The 27,106-nt window shown below is 42.6% G+C and overlaps 1 protein-coding gene across 1 annotated transcript; it reads left to right on the top strand.

The window, feature by feature from the left end:
* Positions 1-1,436: 1,436 nt before the first annotated feature.
* Positions 1,437-19,903, top strand: METAP2 (methionyl aminopeptidase 2). The gene is made up of 11 exons (XM_084276942.1): positions 1,437-1,667; positions 2,536-2,637; positions 5,972-6,037; positions 6,366-6,468; positions 12,672-12,833; positions 14,376-14,557; positions 14,641-14,735; positions 14,822-14,918; positions 16,004-16,107; positions 17,700-17,815; positions 19,050-19,903. Exons 1-11 carry the CDS (start codon positions 1,487-1,489, stop codon positions 19,300-19,302), a joined length of 1,461 nt encoding a protein of 486 aa, XP_084133068.1. The 5' UTR covers positions 1,437-1,486; the 3' UTR covers positions 19,303-19,903.
* The last annotated feature ends 7,203 nt before the right edge of the window (positions 19,904-27,106 follow it).

The following is a 27,106-nucleotide window of genomic DNA, read 5'->3' as shown; positions in this document are numbered from 1 at the left end:
CCAGTAACGAGATCTACGAACACAATTCGCATCCTTTATCAGCCACCTGTTTTCTTTAATAAGGAGGTAACAGGATGGACATTATTCCATCTTAGAGTTCTCACTCTTTTATCTTCTCCTCGAGATAGTACAAGGCCTTCAGAAATAATCCCTTTGCTAAGGAAAAACAAAAAGACTCCCCTTCTTCTTCACAAGCCGTTCCACATAATTATCTAGCTGAGCAAGAGTTGCTCTCCATAATTATACTACACACTACATATATAATTGTGATTCTATACCCTCAGATCAATTCCTATACTACACTACATATATAATCATGATTCTATACCCTCAGATCAATACTAGTAGAAATCCTGTGAAAAGTGAAAGCTCAGTACAGAATTTTTTAAGTATTAGGCTGGTTTGGCAAATCACTGATGAATGCTAATTATGCAGGTATTTCTCCTTGGTTTTGTAGGTAGTGGTGGAAAGAGGACAAGGCAATGACCTTTACTGCACGTTTGCTCCACAGGACTTGGAACAAGTCGGGAATTTTTTCTGCCACTATTTTCCTTCTACCTGAGTTACCTTTCTCATGACATAGTTAATTTGTCCAGTGGTCTGAAGTTGTAGAATCTTCAGAATCCTGAATGTTTGAAAGCCCTTCATGGCAGCCATTCCTACTGGGAAACGCATGCTTTGTTTTAGCAAGATTTCCCATTTTTAACTTTTATTTCCCCAAGAAGACACTTGATAATGAAGACAGTGTAACCCCTCTGCTGCTGGCCCTGAGCCAGCCTGTCTGACACCTTCCTCTGCAAGGGCTACCAGCTTGGAATCTTACTGAAGTCTTATTCCACTGACCCTCTGAAACAAAACCCAGTTACGCTACAGGTGTTTTGGGGCATCCGAGCAGTTTGGCCTCCTCCAATCCCAGCCGGCTGGAAAACGCAGGAGACCAAAAAGGGGCCTTTCGAACTCAAGAGTGTGCACAGTCCCTCTGAAAAACACACGGAGACTTAAAGCCGCCTCTGGTCACCGCTCTGCCTGTCAGTAGGGGTTCCAAATACACAGCACCAGGTGACCGGGTGTAGGACGGAGGTTGATGACAGCGATGGCGGCGGCGGCACCCCACGCCATGGGCCGGTGAGCGGGGGCAGGCTGCGGGGCACAGCGGGGCAGGCTGCGGGGCACAGCGGGGGCTGCCAGACCGCGGCACAGCCGTACTGGCAACCGGCTGCCATGCAGGCGACTGTGACCGCGAACACGCGGCCGGATACCCACCAGCAGCGAGGTCCTCCCCCGTCCCCTCCCAGACCGCCCTGAGGGGCGGTGAGCGGGGAGGTGAAGACCAGAAGGCCTCCCCGCGCTCTCCCTCCTCCCCTCCCCGTCGGAGTCCTCCAGCCTTCCCGGCGTGCCCCGCGCTCACCATAGAGCCGAGGGCCGGTGGCGTCGCTCGCTCTCTTTCGCTCGCACCGTGTGCGGGAGGCGGCGCGGCCGCGGCGACATGGCGGGCGTGGGGCAGGCGGGCAGCGCGGCCGCCGAGGCGGAGAAGCACCTCAACGGCGAGCTGGCGCCGGAGCCTGAGGACAAGGACGGCGCGGAGGGAGGCGCGGCGGGGCTCGGAGCGGAGGATGGTGCCAAGAAGAAGCGCAAGAAGAAGAAGAAGGGCAAAGCGGGCCCCGCGGGTAGGAGCCGGGTCGGGCCGCGCCGCGCCGCGGCGGGAGCCTCCGCTGACAGGCCGGCGGGACGGCCTGGGGGGACTGCGAGCCGGCAGACCGGGCCTCGTACGCGGCAGCGGGCGGCTGTGGGCGGTTAAAGGGACCTGCCGGGCACCGCGCGGGCAGCAGGGTGATGGGCTCCGCCGAGGCCGCTGTCCCGGCCCGTGGCGGCTGAGCGGGCTGAGCGGGCAGCCCTCGGCGGGGAGGAGGCGGGAGGGTGCCGGGGGGATGCTGCTGCCGCTCAGCACCAGGGAAGCTGGGCCGAGGGAAATCCTCCCGGCTCCGGTGCGCGCTGGAGAAGCCTCCCCTTCCCTCATCCCCCTCCTATGCCCTAAGGGGGGAAAAGGCGTAAAGCTGCTGCTGCTGCTGTAAAAGTCATCCCGCATGATGGAGCCTCTTCACCCCTCCCAAGTTCTCAGAGAGAGCAAGTCTGGGCAAATAGCGAGAAGGACCCACGGTTTCGGTGTGTTTTAGCAGGCTGCCAGTCAGTGATGATCGTGCTGTGCGTTTATAATTATTTACTTCACGCCCATATTATCTCACAAGAGCAGGTGGCTACGCTGGCAAGAAAAATTAGTTACTCTGGCAGAAAAAAAACCAAGTAATCAGAAGTGTCTGGATTCTGCTACCTTTATACACAAGTTGCAGTAGCAGTACCTGTCACTGTAATGCCTTAGTCTTACACAGTGGGTCTGCTGGGGCGAAAAAAGCCTGCTTGTGCTTTGGTATCTGTAGGATGAGTGCAGCGTAATACTTCTATAAAGTTTTGAGGGCTCTTGTTTACTCATGTGGAGCTATGTTTTTACTGTAGGTCATGCTTTAATTTTATAAACAGGACAAGAAACAGATAAAGAAATAGAAGGTGCTCTTGATGATGTAGCAAAACAATTGGATAAGCAAGCACTGGAGGAGAAAGAAAAAGATGATGATGATGAAGGCAAGTGTAACCTTTCTTTTGACATGTCCAGTTTCAACTTCTTCCTAGACTCCCATTTTAAGAAACCTTTTACAGATGTCGTTTGGGGTCTTGTTGTTTTGGGGGGGGGGGTTTCTTGTGTTTTCTTTTTGGGATTTTTTTAGCTTGATAGGTGAGATCCAACTGTATTTTACTTTTTTGGCAACAATTTAGCTGTCGTGCATGCGCATATGTATATATATATGTGTGTGTACACACACACATATAAAAATCAGGTTTGTCCAAGCTTCTTGTTTTCAAGGATCTTGTTACTGCAGGGAAATGTTTAGTTTAAGATAAGGTAAGCTATAAATAATTTTCGATTAAATTTATACTGACCTAGGGAACGTACGTTCCAAATTATGTCTCTTATTCTTGGCTAAGAACAAAAAAATAGAAGAGAAATTTTATGGGACCATTTTAATAAATAGAAAGTCTTAGTAGCTTTACCAGTGACTTGCAACCTGTGTCTGTGATCTTAATTTTACATTGAAACTGAACCAGGAAGAGATTAAAACACAGGGAAGGTATACACCATGAGTGTTGCTCGTGCTAGGCACCTGATGTTCTAAGCAAGTGCCTTATAAGTGTCTGGTATTGAAACCCAGACTGAGTGCATCTTTTCTCTAGGAATATCTGATGAAGCTGCTCTATTTCCTTTTTTTTAATGGGTGATTTTCAATAGAAATGGACATTTAAGAAAATGCATTTCTTAATTTAGTAATTCAGTTTCCTTCTTGTGAATTATCATTTGAAGTTTGTTCAGCACACTAAAATGTTTCTTATTCTGCTTAGAAGTCTTCTTTGTTGGCTCTTGCTGGAATTAATGATTCAGTTTAATTAATCAGATATTGAAGTTTTTAAAAAAATGAAATAAGTGTGCCAGGATATATAAAATTAGCAAGAAATTAATCTTTGAATGTTATTAATTATATTGTAGCATGCAGCCTTACGCAATTACTTTCCATGGAAGTATATTATGATGGATTATTTGTTTTATGGTGTATTTCCACTTATGGAGTTGAAAGATAATTAATGCAGTAATTATGCTTTGCCATCATTGCAACTGAAGAAGTATTGAGGAAGATAGTGAAAACTTTATACAATGAAGAGAGTTCCTTGGAAATTTATTAGAGTAGTTCTAGTTCCATCTGTGGAGAAATAACACATGGCAGATCAAGTGCTGTGTTATTCCATGCTTTTTGCAGTATAAGCAATTAACATTGCAGTATTAGAAAGAATACCCTTCCTCTCCCCAAAGTGGTGCTATGACTAAAAGAGTAATTTTCCTTTTTTTTCTACATATTAGACCTGGATGTATTTTTAGAAATACAACAATTTTTATTTTTTTTTTTTTTCAGAAAAAAAATTCACTGTAAGGTCTTTGAAGACAACTGTGTGATGTTGACTGTAGTGGTTCTCACTGCTTGCCATGTTAATTGTGTAGTGTCAGAGGTGTTGCTTAAGACATGATGCTGTGTTATATTAAAACCAATGAAATACCTACACACACACACATTCCCTCCCCCCCCACCCCCCGACCTTGATAAGCCCCTGATTAAATAGCCTCAGACTTTATGCCTTTTGAAATTTGGGCAAGATTAAGAAGTGCTCTTCAGATTGCCATTGCAGTGTTAAAACATGCTGAGAGATAACACTTTTGCACTAGGTTAGGCTCAGGTGTTAAACAGCTGTACCGAAGTGGGATGAAGTTGGACTTCAGTTTTACAAAGATCTGAAATTGCTTTTCTGGTGAAAATACATTTTCATTGCCCGCTGAATAACCTAAAGACAAATAAGGAATTGGTCAGATGCAGTAGTTATGTTTCTGGCAGCACAGTTAGTCTGCAGCAGTCTTCAAGGACATGAAAGCGTAGACCTGGTTAGCCTGGCTTGAAGTTGGCAGGTTCACGTGCAGTGATGTATGAAAAAGCCACAATAAGCAGATAGCAACAGCCACGACATTTAAATGCTGTGCTGCTTTTTTTTTTTTCCTGTTTGAGCCTAGCATTTAAAAAAAATAAAAAAAAATAACTTGGTGAATGAACTGGAGTTGCATCTAATTTAATTTCTTGATGAATGGTTTGAACACAGTTCAAGGTCAAGAGAAATGTGGCAGTTACTGCATCTTAAAAGAAATTTAAATGCACTCTTAAGGATTTTCAGCTGCCCATGAAATACAGGTTGATGGAGAATCTGGTAGGATGGACTACAGTGTAGTTACAAACCATTTATACTTGCAGTTTTTTACAGAAATTCAAATTAAGATAACTAATGTGAAAATGAGCTTGGGAAAGGTGAGGATGGCACGTTACTGAAATTTGCCCTGACAGCTGCTGTGTTATATCAGTCACTATGGCATAAAAATGCAGGTGACACTGGCCATCATGAGAGGCTTGAAATCTAGTGACTGTAAACTGGTCAGTATTTTAGTTTGGTTTTGTTTGTAGGCAAATGAGCAAAATACAAGTTTATGTGTAAATGCATTAAAAATGGCAGTGCTTTGACTTGAGTATAAAAGTTACTTTGATTTTACTTTTTGCTTTAGATCAAAATAAATATTTAAGGGTAGATGACTAATACTTACTCATTTTGAAATTAATTGTGGCTAGGTCCAGAAGGTTTAATTAGATGGTAGCACATTAGGTGAATACTTCATCGTGTGTGAAGTAACTAAGCATTGGGATGTAGGCAGATGTGAAGTCCACAGGGTTATTGTCAATTCCCAGATGTGACTGTTAACGTGGGGTGGCCAATTCTTGGTGGTTACATGCTGTGCTCTTTGAAGACTTCAGACTGGTACATCCTATGTGCTGCAGTTTTGTTTGGTGCTGGTTGTGACCTTCCTTATTACATTCAGATTAAACTCATCCTAACCTAAGTACTTGTTTGGGTATGTTAAGTTCCTTTAGCTGAAGTATCAGAAGATGGGTTTGAAGCAGGAGCTCCTAGCTTTTTGTTAGCTGTTGTGTCTCTCTCATGACCTTCCTCAGTCTCAGGCACCTTTTTGGGTGAATTTAGAGGAGTTTGAAGCAAAACTTTGTGAAAACTTACTTTTAGCTGCTTTTTTTTTTTTTTTTCTGTTTGATGATATGTTTAAGCCATCACCTTTAAAAACTATTTTCTTATGTCTGTATTTGATATAGGGACTGAAAATGCTAATAGTTTGGTGGCAGCTTCTGGCTGTTTTCTTGTAACCCGTTAACTTCTGCTCTGAAAGATGTGTTTCCAGATAGCCCAGGTGGTTTTTGTGTCTCATTCAAAATTCTTTGGTTCTTTAAGGTTTATGTTCACTTGAGTGCTTTCTTTCCTCTAGATGGGGAGGGTGAAGGAGATGGAGCAACGGGGAAAAAGAAGAAGAAGAAGAAAAAGAAGAAAGGACGTAGGTATCGAGCACAAAAATAAAGATAGACTGCATGAGTATTTAGTATAAGCATGTGTGTGCACTGGTCTCGGCAGTTGAAACAAATTTTGGAATGTAGTTTGGGTCTGTAGGCTAAGTCTGGGTGAGTTTCCTTCTTTTTGTATCTCTGAAAGCCACCTTGGCCAATATATGAGGGCACTGTGATTATGATCTTGTTTTGATAGTAGCCCAGATCCTAGTAAGGGGATCTCAAATAATTTCTGCCACTTCATTTTTGAAGTTGAAATAAGATACTTGGTATTTCCAGCGTACTGTATGTAAAACTTTCTTATATTATACTCAACAGCTAAGGTTCAGACAGATCCACCTTCTATTCCAATATGTGATCTATTTCCCAGCAATGCGTTCCCAAAGGGAGAAGAATGTGAATACCCACCATCACAAGATGGGTGAGTGTTTTTAAGCTTAAAATATAAATGATGTGCTGAATTGCAAGAGTTAATGTACAACTAATTGAACAATGTGAGTTGTGATATGTGGGGGGTTTGGGTTTGTTGTTTTTTTTTTAAACTAGATCATCTAAGAACTTGATAAATAGAAGTCTTCAGGCCAGAAACGTTCCTCCTTCCCTACTCTCTTAATTAAGATAAAGCCTGTATGAGTGGGATTGCCATGAGGCAGGGGACCTTGAAATGCAAGATTTCAGTAGGCAGCTTGTAAGAGTAACATGGTCTGACTTTGAACTGAGTGAAGGTTTAAAATTCAGGTAGATGAAGCAGTGTTATGCAGCAGTTTTGGGGGCATCTAGATGTCAACTTATTGTTATTTTTTTTTCTTGTTTGGTAGAGGTATGTCAGTCTCATACTATGAGACAGTTTAATTTAAAGGCCTAAGTGGTATATTCTATATTTTGTTTGTATGAATATATAGTTACCATCAGCTATGCTGGGTTTTTTTATAATTCATAGGGATGAGGGAATAAAGTGTGATTTTACTAAACAAGCAACAGCTTCTAGTGGTTTACTGGAATGGACACGTCCATCCTTACGTTTTGATAGGATACTACTATTTCCTTAAAGCTTTTTTAGGAATTAGGATACCAGCTTGACTGAGTTTCCTGATTTTTCCTACATGAAGTGTTGTGAAAGATTGTGTTTTATTTGTATGAGGGGGGATGTGGAATCATCTTGAATTGCATGAAAATCTGAATTGAAAGATCAAGTATTAGTGAAAATTTCCCACGAAATTTTGAACCAAGACTCTGAAAAAATATGCTAAACCAAAAGGGGAGGAGGAGCAGGTGAATGCTTCTGTTAGTGAAGGTGGCATTTAGTTTTCAGGGTTGTTTTTTCAGAATCAAATTCCTTTGAAACATTTATTGGTTGCTTAAAGTCATTTCTCAGAGTAAGCAACATAGTTCTACTATATCCTTTAAATTGTGTTCATATATTCACAGATAATATGGTTTCATTTTTAAGGGGGTTAAAATTTGGTTTTGAGGAAGCCTTTCTTAATGACTTCTATTTGATCAGATGTGCTCATATTTATTTATAAATGACTGCCTTGTTTGTGTGCACAATATTAGCATGCTGATGAAGCACTGTCACAGTGTAGTCCTTACAGGCTGATCCAGGAGTGATTCTTTAATTCTGAAGAGCCTGCATATGCCTGTGCTGTGTTCAGTATGACACAAGTTAAGTGATCCAGACAATTAGATTATGCTAACACAGTAAGCATGTTCAGAGTTTATTAAAAAATGACACACTATTGTTACACTTCTGTTACATATTGAAGATTAAATGTTTTACCATGAGTTTGCTACTATTCATTTGTAAAGAGGGAGGAAAAAACCCAAAAACCAAAACACACCACCTTTTCTAACAGGAAAGCAGGATGGATATCTTTTCTATACCAAGAATGTTTTGGTGTGGAAGAATGATATACTTTTCTAAGGAACCTGAAATAGTTTCTTTATATAACTTGTTTAAGCAAATATATGCTTGTTTTGTTCCTTATTTAAATCTTATGAGCTACTTTAGCATTTCCTAACATAAGCAGCTACTTAAATTAGTAGCTGATATAAATACCAGGATATTTCTTCTTCTGAATAACAATTTGATTTTGTCCTGGCTTTCAGCTGGGATAGAGTTAATTTTCATGAGGAGTTGTGAGGGGCCACACCCAGTGTGGCTACCCAAACCCCTGCAACAGGCGCTGTGGCTACTCAAACCCCGGTGATAGGCAGTGCAAGTGATCCAAAAAAACCCAACCCACCCTGTGACAGTGTCAGTCACCCCCATACAGAAGAAAAAATACACACACAAAAAAAATCTCACTTAGTGGGGCTGATGGTAAACCAGGACCACCACAAGAACAGGCAGAAGAGCGAGAACCAGAGAACCCCCACCCCCAATCCCTGTCCTGAAGTGAGCTGCAAGACACGTGAAAAGCTTTGTGCCATCATCTATGGGAGCACATCATTACCTGGTTGGTCCCTCTGATACTGGGATAATGGGGCCAGTAGCCTGGAATTAGAAGGCAGGGAGAGGCCAAACAGCTGGGAGCCCTGTCTGGAAAAGGGGGCACTGACAGAATGATTGGGAAAAAAGACACGAGCCCTCAGCCAATGGAGGCAACTTTGTCAAGTGTGAGGGAAATGTGTTCCTTTAGTGAAAATGAGGTAGGACATCCAGGCAGGTGGATCACCATGGAGAGAGGTGTCAGTACCTGAGGGAGTTAGCCATGTGGGGAGATGGTTTGCTATGGCCTGAACAACATGTGGTTACCCACTGATCCTGATGAAGTCCAGTGTACCTGAACTGTGTGGCTGGAGCTTGTATGGAGTGCACTGTCATCGTATGCCAGCTTGTTGGCAGTAGTGGACTGGAAAGCTGAAGAGGCACCAGCATCTGGCTGGCTCCAGCAATACCAAGAAAGGCTCTCTTCCTCCCTTATCTTGGCAGCAGAGAAACTGTCCTGGGAGTTCCAACAATTCAGTGGAAATATGTCCTACTCCCCACATGTACAGACTGGCATCTCAGCTATTAGATGTGACTGTTCCTCTGCTCAAGAGAGAGAATGTAGAGGGTATACACCACGAGACACCCTGTGGTTTTACCTGTGTGACCATGAAGAGAACATGAAGTGGGATGGAAGACCCACCTTGAACCCCAGAGACATGAGTATATGAGTTGCAAGGAAAAACAATCACAAAAGGGGATTCTTCCAGGAATAATGGCACACCAGTTTCCAGCAGGAGGTATCCTAGACACAGTGGAAGGGCTGATCTTGCTTAAGATCTTGAAGGGACTTCTATGCAGTTATCACAGAATTGTAGGGGTTGGAAGGGACCTTGAGATCATCAGGCCCATCCCCTATATTATATGATAACCAGAATTAGAGGGGCCCCACCATTAGCTAAGTGGAGAAAAGGGACTACTCTGTTTACTGGACTGTGTGGGTTCAGTGGCCTGGCATGTCGGATCTGGAAGAGTATAAGAGTATAAGACTGTGTGTACTGTAATATCATCAATCTGTGAAGGGGCAGAACCCATCTGTATTTTGGGAGTGACAGGTGATCCCAACAGGTGACTGTACTGGAGCCCAAAGTGAGTCTAACTGGGAACAAGTGGTCAAAACACCCCATTGTGACTGGCCCAGAGGCTCCTTGGATTCTTGCCATAGATTGCCTCATGAGAGGAACCCAAAGGATACTGATGAGCTTTTGGTGTAGCTGCCTTGGAATATTACTGTTGTCGTTACTTTCCTCTTCCTTTGCTGTCCTTATCCCATTCCATGAGTTCTGCCTGTTTCTTCTGATTCTATTCCCCATCCTGCTGAGTTGTTGTGGGGACAAGGAGCGAGCGGCAGCAGCGTGGTGTTTGGTTGCTTGCTGGGGCTAAGCCACAACAAATTTTCTATGCAGTGAAGCATTTTTGCGCCACTTCGCTTACTCATGCTGAGGTCAGTTGGGTTTTGGATTTATTTTAAAGAGTTGCACTTCTATTCTTAACTTTGATGTCACATGCTTTCTAAAGTTACCTCTCATCAACCCAGAATTGTGTATTTCATGTGGGAAGTTGAACTAGAAGTGGGTATCATTCCATTTTCAGGGGGAAAAATAGCAGAAAATCAATTCTTCTGTAGACAACATGCTAACAACTTTGATATTTTTATGCCTTGAATACTTAGTGGTGTTTGAAGGCTGGCATTTTTTGTTGGAGACACGTGTATTTGAAATTATGTGACAGGATGGAAAAGCTGTAAGCACTATTTCCTGAGATGCTGATTTTGTTAAGGAATTCTTGTCCCTACCTGCTTGGTTTTTGCCCCAGGACAGTTATCTGGGTTAAAAATAATCCAGAAGAATTATTTTCTGGAATTCTTATCTTTGATCACTAAAACCTAGTTTACAGCACAAAGGTTTGTACTAGTGAAAACTGGGGTTGTGAGCTGGAGTGAGGAGATGGGAACAACTAGCTTGGAGCAAGAGGTGAACTTCTTCAGCTGATTTACCTTATAGGCAGTGTGTTAGGAAACTGTCCTCAGACTTGATACTTGGTGTGAGATCTTTATCTGATCAATTGATTTTTCACCTGTCCTGATATGCTTAGGCCCAAGTGGCTTTTCCTGCTGCCTCCTTTCCTGTGGTGCAGCTTTGGCAGCAAAATGCTTTGAGGCCAATAGAGTATTTTTAAACACAGAGGCTGTTTTGTCCCTCACTTGTCCTCAGGAGTGGCTGTATGCTGAAATACAGCAGGATGGAGTGAGGACAGATTCCTGCAAGTTGACTGGAGTTTGCCCTTGAGTCTGATGGCAGAGCAGCTGCCCAGACTCTGTCAGCAGCAGCTCTTGCTACCAGAGGGTGTTGTTCCCTGCTGGAATCCTGAGCAGGCTGAAAGGATCCCAAAGTCTTCCTGCTGTTTTGCAGTATGCATTTTACATCTTCTTCTGCCATGGCTACTGTGCTGGCAGCTGTCCAGTTTCCAAGGGCACTAAGAAGACTGGGATGTTGCAGCCTGTTGCTTTTGTGGGTTGTTTGGTTTTTTTCTTGGTGGAATTTACCAGTTTTAAGGCAAATTCTAAGAGTAGTATGTGTCATGCTTGCTGCTGGAACAAGAAAGCTGCTCAGAAAAGTAAGCATGGGGTTTCTCTTTTGCACTGTTGTTAACTTTATCTGAAAAGGAGCAAGAAGTTCAAGGGAAACAAAAGGGTTTTCCTGAGGAAAAAATTTATGGAATCACCTGTTATCCTTCTTTATCTCTTCAGCTCTGCTTTAGGACTGTAGGCCTCTCCACACTATATAAAAACTCAATTCAAAATGCAGTAAATTTGCAAAGCTGGTTTTTGGCTGTGAAGGAAACTCTTAGGGCAGAGCCAAATTACTTACCTGTGGAACAGGTAAGTTAGCCACACTCCTGGATTTCAAAAAGTAATCCTTGAACTCTGCATATTCAGCTTTTTGCTTAGAATCAGTTCATTTACATAAAGGTATAAGTTAACTTCTAAATTTGGAGACTATTGTTGTAGTACAGCATCTTTGTTCCATGTTGTCTGCCATCCCTTTTCTTTTCTGACCCACCTGCCAGGATGTGCTGCATAGGATGTACAGAGTTCTTGGAGTTACCACTGGGGGATTTTGTGTCATTGCAGGGTCAGAGCTTCACCTTTGAAGGGTATCTCTGCTTTGTAAGCAGAAGAGCAGTCTTTTAATTAAAGCCTGACAGTTGCTGGAGATCTTAAATTACTTTTTGGTTTGTTTGTTTTCTTGGAGTCTTAGTTATGTAGCTTCTTGCATAATTTATTAAAAAAATAAAAACCCAAACACATGCAAAACTAATCTTGTATTTAGTGTTATGTTGAAAGTTATTCTTGTGTTTGTTCTATGCACCTGCTAAAGAGCCCAAATGAATGGTGTTCTCCTGGAACAACAGTTAATTTGTCATCCAGCAGATTTAGAAAGCAACTTGCTGGCACGTGTCAGAGTTACTAAGCACTGTGTTAGGTGTTATTACCTGCACGTGGGGAGGATGGGCAAAAGTACTACTGGAACTGCAAGTTCTTAAATTTTGAAGGAGCTTATTGTTTCTGTGCAGTAACAGTTGCTGGGCCAAGTAGCTACACTGCAGTGCTGAGATTCTTCTCCGTACTGGTACATCACTGTCTGAATGAGGGCAGTTGTGCAGAAAATAAACTTTCTGTGTGAGCAGAGCATGTGGCAGTGACTTGCTCTGCTAAACTCAAGGTAAACTTGCAGGCCTGGATTGGAATTCTATATGCCCATTCTCATCTAAAGTATATGCATGCTTCTCTGGGCTTCTGTGGGGATTGGGAGGTAAAAACTTTTGAAAACATATGGGGAATAAAACTGTTCATGGTCCAAGTTAAATTTCAGTGTTGGATTTTTGTTGGTTGTTTGGGTGTTGGGTTTTTTTTCCTGCAGTGTTACTGCCTTTCACAGGTGCCAGTTTGTGGTGCTGATAAATAACAGGGTTATTTTATTCTGAAAATGTTATGAATTGGTATATTTTTAATTGTAGATGAGAACGTAGGCCTGACTGGGTAAAAAAAGACTTTGCAGGCTTCAGACAGAAGTTGTAATGACTACCATGATTATGGTAACTTTTCACAACGTGCTTTATTTATTTTGAAGGCGAACTGCTGCTTGGAGAACAACTAGTGAAGAAAAGAAAGCACTAGACCAAGCCAGTGAGGAAATCTGGAATGACTTTCGGGAGGCTGCAGAGGCACACAGACAAGTGAGGAAATACGTTATGAGCTGGATAAAACCTGGAATGACAATGATAGAAATCTGGTGAGGACGCAGATCTTCTCAGTAACCTCCATTGTAGATTCTTCTTCCTCTTCCTCCAAAAGGGGAGGGACTTAGTCTCAATTTTGTGTGCTTAATTGACTGTGTCATGAGTGTTGGCGGGGATTTCTGTTTGAAGTACACAACTGGTATCTTCAACTGCTTCCTCTTACAACATGTTCTCAGCTTATGCAGCTTTACAGGGTCTGAGATGGTACTGAATCTCAAACTAAGGTTTCAGTTGTGTTTACTTTGAGCACGTGCTTGATTTTAACATTGTGTGCCATGGCTGCTCTTGCATGTGAGTTCCTTAAGCACTGCTGCGGGAAGCACGGCAGTGGTAGTAAACAGCCTGGCTTTTCCCAGAATTGCCAGTGAAATGCTGTGTGGATGGGCAGTGCAGGTGCAGCCTGAGGCTGGGGGTGGGTGAAGAGGCATAAGAAGGGCATGGCTGTGTCCAGGACAGAAGATTTTTGGGTTTTGCTGACTATTTCTGAAGAAACCCAGTGGTGTTTTTTGGGGTGTGCTCAGTTAACAATCCATTTACTCAGTTATTTCTTAAGATAAGCCTGAGTTTGAGGTAAAGTTTAAAAAAAATAATTAGTCTGAACTGATTCTCTTGACTCTTCCAACTATTCCTTTTTCTATCTTTCGGTTTATCTAAAGCAAACGTCTACTGTCCAGGTACTGCACTGATCCAGGACAGGTTAGCTCCCAAATTCAGGTGCTCTCTGCCTGATGTCACTGAAGTCTGGCTGAAACAAATCTGTAATACTGAATTACCCAGCTTGACTGTTATAGTTACAAGCAATAATTTTCTCAAAATATGACTTTTCTTCCTAAAGTACCTTGTCTATTAAAATAAGCTCTCTCTTCCAGGCTGCTCTGAGTGAATAGCTTGCTTAAAGTAAATCAGAGTATGGTGTATTGGTGTGAGTTACAGTTCACATCATTCACTGCCACTGTGGGAGCATGCAGTGGTGGATGTGTAGCTTTCCAGTAGCTAACAGCTTGGAAGTAGACAAAAAACAAGAACAAATGCTGGTCTCATAAGGTTTTATTTTTATCACAGTAATCCCTTATTTTTATTTTAAATCATTATTCTTCTTTATTTTCAAATTTGTTTTTTACTGAATGAGAGGACTATACTATTTTTTTTACTTTTTTTTTTTCCTTTTAAATCCCAGTAATGGTAAAGAATGTGCTTTATTTGCCTAAACTCAGTTGTATAACCTCTTCTGCTCAGGAAAAAATGGGTTAAATGCAGCTTTAAATTTAAGAGTAAGACGACCAGCAAAGTACTCTGTTCCACCCAAGAAAGGGTAGGAAATCCAACACCAGTGGGAGATGACTATGTTGTACTTAGGTTTTCGAGTCTAGGGTCTCCTTGTTAGCATATGAGTTGTTTAAGATTTCAGATTGAAACATTTTCTTGAGTATTTTTCTGATGCTTTGTTCTTGCATTGATTTATTTGAAGTCATGATAAGAAATATTCATGAATGACAACTGTTCTTTTCCTCTTCTCCCTCCCCTCTGCCTTTTAGTGAAAAACTAGAAGACTGCTCACGTAAGCTGATCAAGGAGAATGGTTTAAATGCAGGTCTTGCATTTCCTACCGGGTGCTCCCTGAATAACTGTGCTGCCCACTACACTCCCAATGCTGGGGATCCAACAGTCCTGCAGTATGATGATATCTGCAAAATAGATTTTGGGACACACATTAGTGGTTAGTTTTTATTTCTCAATTAAAAGTTTGAGAACACTGTGCAAAGACTGTGACACTAATCTTTTAACTTCTGCTGATTTCAGGTCATATTATTGACTGTGCTTTTACAGTCACATTCAATCCAAAATATGACAGGCTATTACAAGCTGTAAAGGATGCCACAAATACTGGAATAAAGGTATGATCGTTGTGTAAGTCGTTTACCAAGTCTTTTACAGTGAGCTTTGCAATTCTTTTCCACTTACATTTGTGCTTTATTTTCAGTGTGCTGGAATAGATGTACGTCTCTGCGATGTGGGGGAGGCCATACAGGAAGTTATGGAGTCCTACGAGGTTGAAATCGATGGCAAAACATACCAAGGTGAGTCCTTTCATTTGTCATAGAATCACAGAATGGTCTGGGTTGGAAGGGACCCCAAAGATCACAGAGTTCCAGCCCCCCTGCCACAGGGTGGTTGTTTATGTAATGATAGTTGTTCTTGGAGTATATATCTTTTACAAATACTGATTGATTTGTGTCCTATTGAAAAGAGCCCTGTACTAAAACTATGGTATGAGCGATTTGCGTAAATAACGTGGGGGTTTTGTGGTTGGCTTGCCTCTGGAGGAGTATTCTTGGCTCTTCTTTCCTAGTATTGTGATGTGAATAGTTAAGATGTAGCTGTTGCATCTTCAGTGGCTAAGATGTAGCTGTTGCATCTTCAGTGGCTAAGATGTAGCTGTTGCATCTTCAGTGGCTAAGATGTAGCTGTTGCATCTTCAGTGGCTAAGATGTAGCTGTTGCATCTTCAGTGGCTAAGATGTAGCTGTTGCATCTTCAGTGGCTAAGATGTAGCTGTTGCATCTTCAGTGGCTAAGATGTAGCTGTTGCATCTTCAGTGGCTAAGATGTAGCTGTTGCATCTTCAGTGGCTAAGATGTAGCTGTTGCATCTTCAGTGGCTAAGATGTAGCTGTTGCATCTTCAGTGGCTAAGATGTAGCTGTTGCATCTTCAGTGGCTAAGATGTAGCTGTTGCATCTTCAGTGGCTAAGATGTAGCTGTTGCATCTTCAGTGGCTAAGATGTAGCTGTTGCATCTTCAGTGGCTAAGATGTAGCTGTTGCATCTTCAGTGGCTAAGATGTAGCTGTTGCATCTTCAGTGGCTAAGATGTAGCTGTTGCAAAACGTACAAGTTATTTGATACCTGTTGTTTGACTTGCATCAATATAAACTTCAGTTGCTGTTGGAGTCGCTAACCTCTGATACTGAGGTTCTGATAGAGCACACAGAACTAGCTTGTGTCCTGGCTGGCATCAGCACAAGATGTGTGGCTAGCTTTATGTTCAGTCCTCTGCAGTAGGATGAGGCACTGATGTACTTTGAGCATGGGCTGACAGACCAGATGGCCATGAAGGGTTTGACATGTGTGAGGAAGCTGAATGTAACGATCCTGTTTCCTTCAACAGTGAAACCAATTCGCAACTTGAACGGACACTCGATTGGGCCATACAGGATACACGCTGGGAAAACGGTACCCATTGTGAAAGGAGGAGAAGCCACAAGGATGGAGGTAAATGGAGTTCTTAAGTCTTTCTGTTAAGCTTCCCCAACTGTCACTGCAACAACAGTATTTCTTGTGCAGTCCTAGTGTGTAATGTTTGTCGTCCTGGTGGGTAATGGCAGCAGAGGGACACCGCAGTGCTCCTGTAAAGGAAAGATCACTGTTGTTTTGTCTGTGTGGCTTCTCCGTTTAGCCCTGGTGTGTTCTGCTATCTAACCAGATAGGCTTTAGGAGATTGAAGCCTTGGAACCCTGCTATTTGAAAACAAAAAACACCCCAACGGACAACAATACTCCCCACCTTGAAATCTGAATGGCCTTAGTGATGCTTATGGAAACTCCTGTGTATTTATTTCTCAGTGTTGTGTTTGTGACAATAATGCAGCATTCTATCGTTGCACTCTAGAAGCAGGGAGAACAACTGAAATTCAAATTTCAGGGTGAATTTAGACTCTTAGAATCAGAGTGGTTTGGGTTGGGAGGTCTCTCAAAGCCAATCTAGCCCCAACCCCCTGCCATGGGCAGGGTCACTCTCCACTAGCCCAGGTTGCCCAAAGTCCCATCCAGCCTGAACACTGCCAGGGATGGGGCAGCCACAGGTTCTCTGGGCAGCCTGTGCTGGGACCTCACTGCCCTCACAGGGAAGAATTTCTTCCTCATGACTGATCTAAATCTGCCCTCTTAGTTGAAAGCCATTACCTTGCTTTCTGGGGGGGGACCAGAATTTTCTGGAGAGGTGTTTTGACCTGCCACTTCTTCACACTTTCCTTGTTTGTTCACTCTGTGATTAAAAAGACAAAATAACAATCTTATTTTGCTCAGGTAATTCTTGAGAAGTATTTCTGTAGCGCTGTAGCTTTGGATGACTTTTTGCAAGTACAGGTAGATTCGATACCTTTCTTGAAAAAACTTACAGAGCAGTTTTTCTTTGCAGGTACAAAAATAAGTCAGCACATTAGTGTGAGAGGCTACATGAAGGATGTTTGAGTTGTGTTTTGGAGCCAGGGAAGAGACTGCTGTACCGTATGTGGCAACCTGCACCAGTCAGAAAGGCAGTATTAAAATCTGTAACCTGAGATTTAGCCCCATTTTGATGTAAGCTTCTGTGCTAACAAGATAAGAAGGCTTATTTAAAAGACTGATAATGAGATAAAGAGCTTTTAATTTTGTTCTAAGCCTGATCACTGATCAGCAGTGATCACTAGTAAGCATGTCGGAGTAAGACAGACATGTAAGCTGCCTCGGGACCACTGTGGACTTCTGCAAATGTTTTGGGGCAGAATGTAGTTTCTTAGCTATATTAGATGTGTACTGTGACAATATTTTAACTGCAATGACTTTGAGAAGTTGTCACTAGAAACAGGGTGATGTTTGTGACTCAGAACAAGTGGTGCCAGCAGAAGTAGCTGCTGATTTGGAGGTGTCTGTAACTTCCCCACGTGTGATCTCTGCATCAGATTTTTCTCTACACTGATATGGTGATTGAATCTGTTCCTGTTTAACTACTTGTATTCAGGGGTGGTTACACTGAGATTGTTATACCAGGATGGCCCAATGTTCTTTTCATATTGCATCATGTTCCCTTTCTTTTTCTCTCCTTAGGAAGGCGAAGTATATGCTATAGAAACCTTCGGTAGTACGGGAAAAGGTGTTGTTCATGATGACATGGAGTGTTCTCATTACATGAAGAACTTTGACGTTGGGCATGTGCCAATAAGGTTGGATTTTGTTGAGTTTTGTTGGTATATTTGTGCTTAGAGCCTCATAGGGTTCAAACTGGATACAGGTTCCTCACTAATTGATACGGCTGTCAGAGGGCTCAAAGGGTGGTGTTAGCAATGTTCTTGTTATGAAATATGCTCCAAGTGTATATCTGGAACAATATGGAATAATTCCTAAGAATGTGGAAATGGGGAAAATACATTATTATGTCTTCAGAAATCTCATTGGTGTTACTTCCTGTCTTTGGTAATTTTTAGAATTATTAACATGTAGGTTGTTTGAATGTATATGAATTTGTGTGTATAGACTATTGTGTGTGTATAGAATGCATCATTCGGTTGGGGTTTTTTAACTCAACATCTGTATTTCAGTTCCATGCCACAGTCTTTATCCCAGAATATATTGAGCTACTCACTTCAACAGTTTTGTTTGTATGGATGCTGCTTGCATTTTCAGTTCTTGTTTCAGCACGTGGCTGTAAAATGAACCAGCTTGTTAGTTTTCTTTTTTCACTGGGATCACATTTTGGCATTTCTTGGGAGCACAACGTGTTTTCCCAAGCGAAGGCTGTTAGGGTTAGAGAGACAGCAGGCAGACATGCTTTTCCAGATTGTTCTATTTTATCTCCACAGAATGATCTAGGAATATGAGAAAGGTGTGGGGAGAATTACCTTCCTTACACATTGGAAAGGAACAGCTTATGTTTGGAAAGAAGTGTATTTCTTAGCCAATCTATATATCTCTAATTTTTATGCTTATATATTGCAAGAAGGATTAATGAAAAGCTTACCAAGTGTTTGACTTAAAAAGTAAAATTTCACAATTTGTAGCCAATAATTTTTAGGCCTAAATTAGTTCAGATTGTCAGTCACTTTTGGTCAGAAAGAATTCTGGTTTTCTCTATAAAATGAATCGTCCTTTTTATTAAGAGACCGATTCCTGTCACTGCGTTTAGTTTTGAGTAGTTAGATGCAGGGATGTTCACAGTCCAGCAACCCCTCTTTGAGGCGGATGGGCCTGTGTGTTGGGGAGCATTTGGATTTGGTTCGAAGGGTATCTTTGTGCAGAGGGGAAAACTCGACTGACATAGAAAGACATCCCCAGATGTCTTGAAATACCTTGAAACCTAGCCTTTTTCTTAATTTGGTGTGGTTTATCTCTGTACTGAGTGCTTGTGGGTGATACCCCTCTCTTCTCAAACACATTATTCTTACTTTTTTTTCCCTGCAGGCTTCCAAGAGCAAAGCACTTGCTGAACGTTATCAATGAAAACTTTGGTACTCTTGCCTTCTGCCGCAGATGGCTGGATCGCCTGGGAGAGAGCAAATACCTAATGGCATTGAAGAACCTGTGTGACTTGGGTATAGTGGATCCATATCCCCCTTTGTGCGACATTAAAGGCTCCTACACGGCGCAGTTTGAGCACACTATACTGCTGCGCCCCACGTGCAAGGAGGTTGTCAGCAGAGGAGATGACTACTAAACTCAGAGCCACCTCAGCACCTTTGTACTCTAGGCTTTGTTGGAACATACTATACCAGAATTAATTTGCAACCTATTGTCTGTTCTAACAGTGGACTGATGGTAACACTTTCCGTATTTGGAAAGGAAGGAATTTAATCAAAGGCAAGTCTTTAATGTAACTAACCAAGGAAAAAGCTTTCAGGCCTTTAGAAATATTTCAAAAGTTACTCCTTTTTTTTTTTTTTTCTGTTCAGGGAAATACGTGCTCTAAAGCTCAGTTTTTAGTTTGGAATGAGTTGCTCAGTTTGCAATGAGTTGCTGGCTCAGTTTGCAATGAGTTGCTCAGTTTGCAATGAGTATATGTTTTGAACATTTATGATAAAAGATGCTTTTCAAATATTTATATTACCATATTCCTACTTGAATGCTTTGAATGACTACACCTGATTTCTGCGCCCAAGTCCTCTATGATATTGCCTTTTAAACTTCCTGGAATCCGTTTTGTAAAAAATAAAGACAAATTTTCAGATCTAAAAATAAGATACTTTTTAGAAGTCTGGTTATGATTCTGGTCAGGGGTCTGCTGGGAAACAGTGCTATTAAATATTTTCCAAACTTGATTTGCCACTTCTTGTCTCGAAACTGGACCTGTTTTTACCTCTAATGTGAAACTTTGCCTCTCGGTGCTTGTTTAAATTGTATTGTCGGTACTGGGGATATGGGGCAAGAAGTCATAGGGCCTTTTGCAGGACAGAAGGTGACTTCAGAAGAGATGCATGGTGTGATTTGGTTTTGAGAGTGCCACTGCCAGCTTAGACTTTGGCTGTTACCTGTGACGTACAAGTTGGGGCTGAAGTCAGCTGTGAATATCAGTACATATCAATATATATCCCTACAGATACTTGGCCATTGATATGCCCTCTAGCACAGAGTAAATGTTCCTTCCTGGGATTCCCAGTCTCCTTTAAATTATGCAATGGACAAGTTGTGGGGACAAGGAAAATGTTAATTTATTGTGGAGTGTTTAAATTTCTTCCATATAAGGAAATTAGCCTGGAGTATTTGCTGTTTCCTTGACATAAGAGGTCATTATCCATCTTCCCACTGTGGTGAATCTGACTGGTGAATCTTATTTGTGAAGGTGAATTAAATCCTATGGCTCTTCAGGCCCAGATGCTGTGTGTCTTGCAGAGCTGCGTGCTTACCCCATAACTCATGTTTTAAAATCGTATGTAGTCCTGGTAACAACACCAGCAGCTTCTTTAATAGGCCAATATTGGTGCCTTAGCCTGCTGGGAAACACTTCACCTGCTCCTCCATAGTGACAGCACGTGTTTGTTTATAGAGGGGCTCATATTAATTTAGAAATAACTGTTCCTCCCCCTTCTGCCTACAGGTAAAAGCTGCAGTTTTTACTTTTAAGACTCCAGTACATGAGTTCAGTCTAGAGGGGAAGTGGTGCCACGTCCTGCCTACAGCTTGAAAATGATAGATACCTGCACTAGGGGGTTTTGCTGTTAGTACTACTTAAACCTAGTACTGCTTGTAGCAGTGGATGTAACAGGATCCTGGGATGTGTGTTTCTGTTGTTGCTATCTGGGAGTCACTGCCAACAGTGAATGTTAAAGGAATTTATACAGCTCTGTGGGCAAGTGTCCCCCAACGTCCAAACAAACAGTGTATGTGCCTGTGCCCTGCAGAGTCAGAACTGGCACTGGGAGGGACCTGTGGTGAAGAGGGCAGAATTAACAGCTTCCAGCTCACTCTGTTTTGGTAACAAGCCTGGTTACTACAAATTCTGCTAGAAACAAGTAAGACAAATGTGCTTTGGTGCTCAGCCTCTCACCCGCTAATTCCAGGGCCTTCTCTCTAGAGGGGTAGGTCTGTTAGCAGCTCAGTGACATTTGGTGCTGCTCCACAGCTTCAAGCCTTTCTGTCTTCACTGATAGTTACTTCAAGATCACAGAATTACAGATGAATGGCTTGTTTTCCTCCCTTTTGTCTTCTACCTGAGCGTGATTGGAAGATCCAGCCTGGCAGAGCTATTTTGGCATTTTGTTTTCACTGTTTAACTCCCGGGCTGTTTGCTAAGTGGCACATAGAAGCTGATAATCAGGTCTTAACAAATTGTGGAGGGAATGCCTCAAAAATTACTTGCAGAACGTGATTATTGCCTGCAAATTGGATACGTGCTTCCTGTGCTGCCGAAGGTCCTACATTTACACCTGTGAGTACAGAAAAGCCCTGTTTCTAGCTCCTCCTTGCACTGAAAAGCAAAGAGGTTCCTCTACTGCTTTCACACTCTCAAAGCTGCCTCTTCCTGTTGCTGTAAGTGCGAAGTCCTGGCCATATTTCCTGATAACTGCACCATACTGCCTTGTTGCTTGACAAAATCAAGTTTATCAAAAGGTTTTCAAGCCAGATACTGAGGGGTGTCCTTCTCTAATACCTGAGTACAGGCAGCACCAGAAACTCTTAATAGTGTTTGTAGAGAGTGTAGTTATTGGAGATGCCAAAGTATTGGGGTTGGATTCCCCAGCAGCAATTCACTTTTCTGGTGGCATTGGTTTATTGGTACTGCCTTTGGATATTGTTACAAGGAACTGAATTTTGAAAATTGGTTTAGATTTGATGAACTGTTTGAGTGAAATGAGTTAACTCTGGTGTGAGTGGTGAGTGACTAGTCGTGGCATATCTGTGAGAGAGAGAGAGAAAAACCTGCCCACTAGCGATTTGTGAGGGGGGGGTTATATATATTTGGTGTAATCAGTGTGTAACTGAGGATGTATTAGAGAAATCATATTCTCAGTATTGCTGGAGAGATGGATGAGAGTTGAGTTATAAACAAGATCAGGAATTGAGGTAAATCTGACTAACGGTGTGAGGGAAAGAGTATGAAATTCCTAAGGAAAGCCCCCTGGGTTGTGTGATTCTGCACTGGAAAGATACTGGAGGAGAACCCGGTGGAAGTGTGAGTAAAAAGGATTGGATGACATATTGCAACAAATGCTTTTTAAAGATAAAAGGGAAATGGGATGAAGTTGGCTATGCTGGTATGTTTTTCACCCTCCGAGGTCATCATCTGGAAGGGCAGAGGGAGTGTGGGCTTACAGTACCACAGGGTCCCTGAGCACTGGCTTTAGCAAAGAGATAAAAACAGAGAGAGAAGCGACTGAAGAGCTGCTGCTCTGCTTGTAGTATAGGGGAGTGTTGTGCACGGAAAGGGGCTCCTAGGAGAAAAGGCGGGGATGAAATACCAGGACTGGATGAGTTAGGATCCCCTCCCTTTTTCTGGTGAGAGGGCAAGTGAATCCAATGAAGAAACATCCAACCACTCCAGCTCTGGTCATGTTGTAAGTGCATGTTTTGGGAATAGACAGCATGGGTGTGTTTTGGGTTTGAGTAGAATGTGGCTGTAGCTGTGTGAGCTGTTTTGTGAGAGCAGCTACAAAATTCAACAATAAGACTGGAACAGCCTTGAAGATAAAGAAAGTGAAGATAGGGGAGTCGTAAATAATGAGGCCAGCGACCAGTTAAGAGACAGAGTAGATCTTGCTTTGAGCTAAAAAGGGTTCCTGACTAGTTTGTGCAGGAATCTGGTTTTGAGACTATGGAGAAAACCGTAAAGTGCATGTGCTGAGAGAGAGGAAGACATTCAGCCTTCATCCCTGAAGATCACCAGAAGACCTCCTGAGTGTCACAGAGCTGTGCTCTATCTGGGAGGAGTTAATGTAAATGACTTTCCTGGAAATAATTTGCATAACCTGGTCTTTTCTTAGAAATTACAATGAATACATGTAGTTAATCTGTATAAATATGAGAAACCTTGCTTTAATCAGTGCACACGGTTGGAGGGAGCAATCCCTGTGTGCCCAGTGCTGCAATAAAGGTCACCAAGGCTGCTCTGAGTTTAGATTCCAGCTTTTCGAGGCTTCAGTAGTAGTCAGCATCTCCTTTTAGCAAAATCATATCCATATTGCCTAACAGGACAAAAACCAGTAAGATGGTATCTTGGAAGCTTAATGGTGTGATGTGTAAACAGGACTGGAATTTGTTCATTTGATTTTTTACAAGCTGTGGTTGGAGGTGGAGGAACTTTGCCAAATCCTCATTATTTCACATAAAGGAAAGGAAGGCAAGAGTTAGGCTTTTTTATAGTTAATCCATCTGCCAGGATTTTGTGCTTCCAGCATTCCATGGAACATTGATGAACTGTCCAGGAACAAAGGCAGGCAATATATTTTCTGAAATCATAAAATGTTTCTGCCAAATGGTTTTACAAAGGTGTGTTTAGAGATACAAGACCGTGTAACATGAGGAAAGCACAGGTTGCTCTGAAGCAGGATGTTACATGAGTTCTTTCTAGAGATACTATTTTCCTACCAAGACAGCAAGAGACAGTGTATTTTATGATTCAAAATGTTCCAGTACCTTAAAAAGAAAAAAAAAGGCAATTGTGCTGTGACTTTTTTCGAGATTTTTGTTGGAAAAATTGATTTGGTTTTGCTATGACAGCCACCCAAAACCATAACTAGCTTTTTTTAACCTTAAAGTTGAAGTCACAGTGCTTTTAACTTTTCTCTTAGGCTGGTGCTGACCCCTCTCTTTTGCAAAGCTAGAGTGCTTTAACCTGCAGAGGCGAAGATAAAAATAAGCCAAGTGGTCTTCTTGAGCTGTAGAAGTCTGTTTTCCCACTTCTTGGAATTATGGGTTTACACACACAAGTGAGGGCATGTCACCCTACTGTGTGCTGTTGGGATGAGTATAGCTGTTACCACCTGGGACTGGGATATGTTACCTGTCTTCAGTCCACACACGGGCTGCAGGCTCTGTGGGAGTGCGCTCGGGGCGGGTGTGCAGATGATGCCAAGTGGAGGAGCGGCTTGCAGACAGCTGGGGGCACTGCCACCCAGCAGGAGCGGGACAGGCTGGGGCCATGGGCACACAGAAACCTCACACAGCTCTACAAAGGGAAAGGCCAAGCCCTGTGCCTGGGCAGGGATAACCCCAGGTGCCAGCACAGGCCAGAAAGCAGCTCCCCAGAGAAGGACCTTGGGGCCTTGGTGAACAAGCTGACCCTGAGCCAGCAACACGCCCCTGCAGTGAAGCCAGTAGGCCCAAGGAGGTGACCCTCCCTTCCTTCTCCTCAGCTCTGCCTTTCCCAATACAAGATATAGTCAGCAAAAGGCCAGGAAGATGATCACAGGGCTGGGAAGATGATCACAGGGCTGGGAGCATCTGACACACAAGGAGAGGCTGGGAGAGCTGGGAGTGTTCAGCCCCGGGGGAAGCGAAGATGGCGTCAGGCCCTTCTCAGTGGTGCTCAGCAGCAGGACAGGAGGAAACGGGCACCAACGGAAACACAGGCGGTTCCACAGACACAGAAGAAGAAACTCTTTTCTCTGTGAGGATGGCCTGGCGCTGGCACGGGGTACCAGAGAGGTTCTGGTGTCTCCATCCTTGGTGCTATCGAAAACCCGGGTGCACACAGCCCTGAGCAACCTGCTGTAGATGATGCTGTTCTGAGCAGAGTCAGATTTTATGATCTCCAGAGGCCCCTTACACTATCTGCAACTTTGATTGATAGTGGAAGGTACTTGGGGTAGGTGACTGTCAAGCACTGCAAATACCACTTCCCTTGTGTATCTAGGGGAAAAAAAATCCATCCTCTCTCCTGAAGAACCAAAGGGGGGAGCGGGGGGGGCAAGAAGTGTTCTTAAAAATGTGCATAAAACTGTAAACAGTAATTGCTGCACAGTTGCTATACCAAGTTCCTAGAAGCTTCAATGGTGCAACAAGTGTGCAACCGTAGTGAACTGGCAGTAGTCAGGCAGGAGGTGTCCAGGCTGGTGACAGCTCCTGGTGTGATAGCAATGGAGCTGTAATAAGAAGCAAAGCAGAAGCTGGTGAGAAGCTCATCCTTATGCTGGACTGCAGTAATCATCTCTGTTCCCTGGATTAGGACTGTAACTCTTTATGCTTGAGTGTGTCTTCCACCTTCCCCTCTTACATTCTACCCAAGAGGGCGCCGATGGGAAGAAAGCAGAATTTGCTTTTGCTGAGCTAATGAAGCCCTGTAGAGATGTTAAGCCTTGAGATTTAGTAATCCTCCTGCAGTGAGAGCACATGCAAGAACAGCACAAGCATGGCCTAGGCCATCTTTCCTAACAAAACGTCAGGGTATGATTCTTTCTTACCTGCTTACTACTGATGAGTGAGGTTCATGAACTCCAACCACCCTGTCACGCTCTGCAAGTCCCAAGATAGACTCTTCCTTTCATGCTTGAGTCTCCTAGGGATCCCTGCCTATCTGGTTGAGATGCTCTCAGGGGAAGTAGTGTCAGAATTCTGAAAGGCAAACAGCAGAACCCTTCCTTTCCATTTCCCTGACCTATCTGTAAGCAGGAAGAAGCGTTTGAACTACTTCCTTGTGAGGAAATGAATGGTCAGCAGAGAAATTATGTGAAAAGACTGCACAGCCCCCACAAGTAGATTTGTCAGAGTATACCACGTCTGTGAGGTGGCCCTTGACTTAAAGCCCAAACTGCTTTTGCACACTTGATTAGAATGAGCACAAGGTGAAGTTTGAGCCCCAAGATGACTATGTATGTGCTCCCTGTAATATGGAATCCTTCATAAACACAGAAAGGGGAAGTCACAAATTAAACCAGCTGTTAATTCAGTAACAGATGGCCAAAGTGGTCTGACAGTTAATGCCTTTGCCCATGTTAGGTGAAGTTTAAAAATATTTTTTTAAAAAAAAGGGGGTGTGTGTGTGTAATGATAATACAGGAACCAATCTCAGCACACACGTAGTCTTTCTGTCCACATCAAGGCATTTTATTGAGGTATAAACATTGCAGAACATGAGGTAACAATCTGCATAGGACTTATGCAAAATCTTCACAATTAAAAACTCATTTGGCATTAACTACTGTCTGTGGAGAATGACTGCTGCTTGTTCGATTCTCCTGAAGGCACAGTTCTGTTAATGCTAGTGGTAGGATCGTGGAGAAGGTACAGCAGTTGTAGCTGATGAAACCAGTCAGGTGGAAAATGCTTTCCAACAAATTTTACAGCTTCTCTTCAGTGGTTTGTGTTAAGAGATTACTGCAGCAGACAAGGCTTGCTGAAACTTCAAGTAAGCTTGTCTGAGGCCAAGAAAGAGGGTGGTGATACTCTTGTAGCAATGGCAGCAGGGTGGGTGAGTGTGGTTTTGCTGGGGGTCTTGAAAGAAATATTTTTAAGTCATTGAGATAAAAAAACCCCACCTAACCCTGGTTGTTGAAGTCAGTACTCTGAAATTGGCACTTGAGTTGTCAGGCTTGTTAAGGCAAAAAGTCTTGATACATTCTTGTGCTATTAAAGGTTTCTCTTCTTACATACTTAGGTGAAAGGAAGTACATGCTCTATTTCCACTATTTCAGCTTTTAAGAAATTCTATCAATGTGTCTTTAGTGTAGTTCCCTTGAAGCTTGCAAAATAATTTCATCTTAGTCATGAAGAATATACAGAAAGTTTCCTACAAAAAGAGTCAGGAACTGTTCAATGTGTAAAACATTCCTTCCTGGTGAAGGTTAAGATTCTAAGACCTAATAGCAATTCCTGCAGACAGTAAGAATCATGGTATCATTAGAACTATACTAAAAAAGGTACACAAGCATATATAGAAAATTAACCAGAGAAACATCTGTTGCACATTGAAAATAATTTTTCTAAACCAATTCAAAAAAGATTATTAAAATACAAAACCAGCTTAAAAAACAGCCTGAGGTAAGAGTTAAATGCAAATAGCAATCTTTTTTCTTAAAAAAATAGCTGTA

This window comes from Gallinula chloropus, assembly GCF_964237585.1.
Source record: "Gallinula chloropus genome assembly, chromosome: 1".
In the NCBI taxonomy this organism is placed as follows: Eukaryota; Metazoa; Chordata; class Aves; order Gruiformes; family Rallidae; genus Gallinula; species Gallinula chloropus.
The sequence above is the reverse complement of the archived record's forward strand: the minus strand, read 5'-3'. Positions and strand labels throughout refer to the sequence as shown.

Excerpts from the sequence above, each read along its gene's own strand:
- METAP2 (XM_084276942.1), top strand. The coding sequence starts at position 1,487 with ATGGCGGGCGTGGGGCAGGCGGGCAGCGCGGCCGCCGAGGCGGAGAAG. Across the intron at positions 14,736-14,821 it reads CCACAAATACTGGAATAAAG|TGTGCTGGAATAGATGTACG; the intron begins GTATGATCGTTG and ends CTTTATTTTCAG. Across the intron at positions 16,108-17,699 it reads GAGAAGCCACAAGGATGGAG|GAAGGCGAAGTATATGCTAT; the intron begins GTAAATGGAGTT and ends TTCTCTCCTTAG.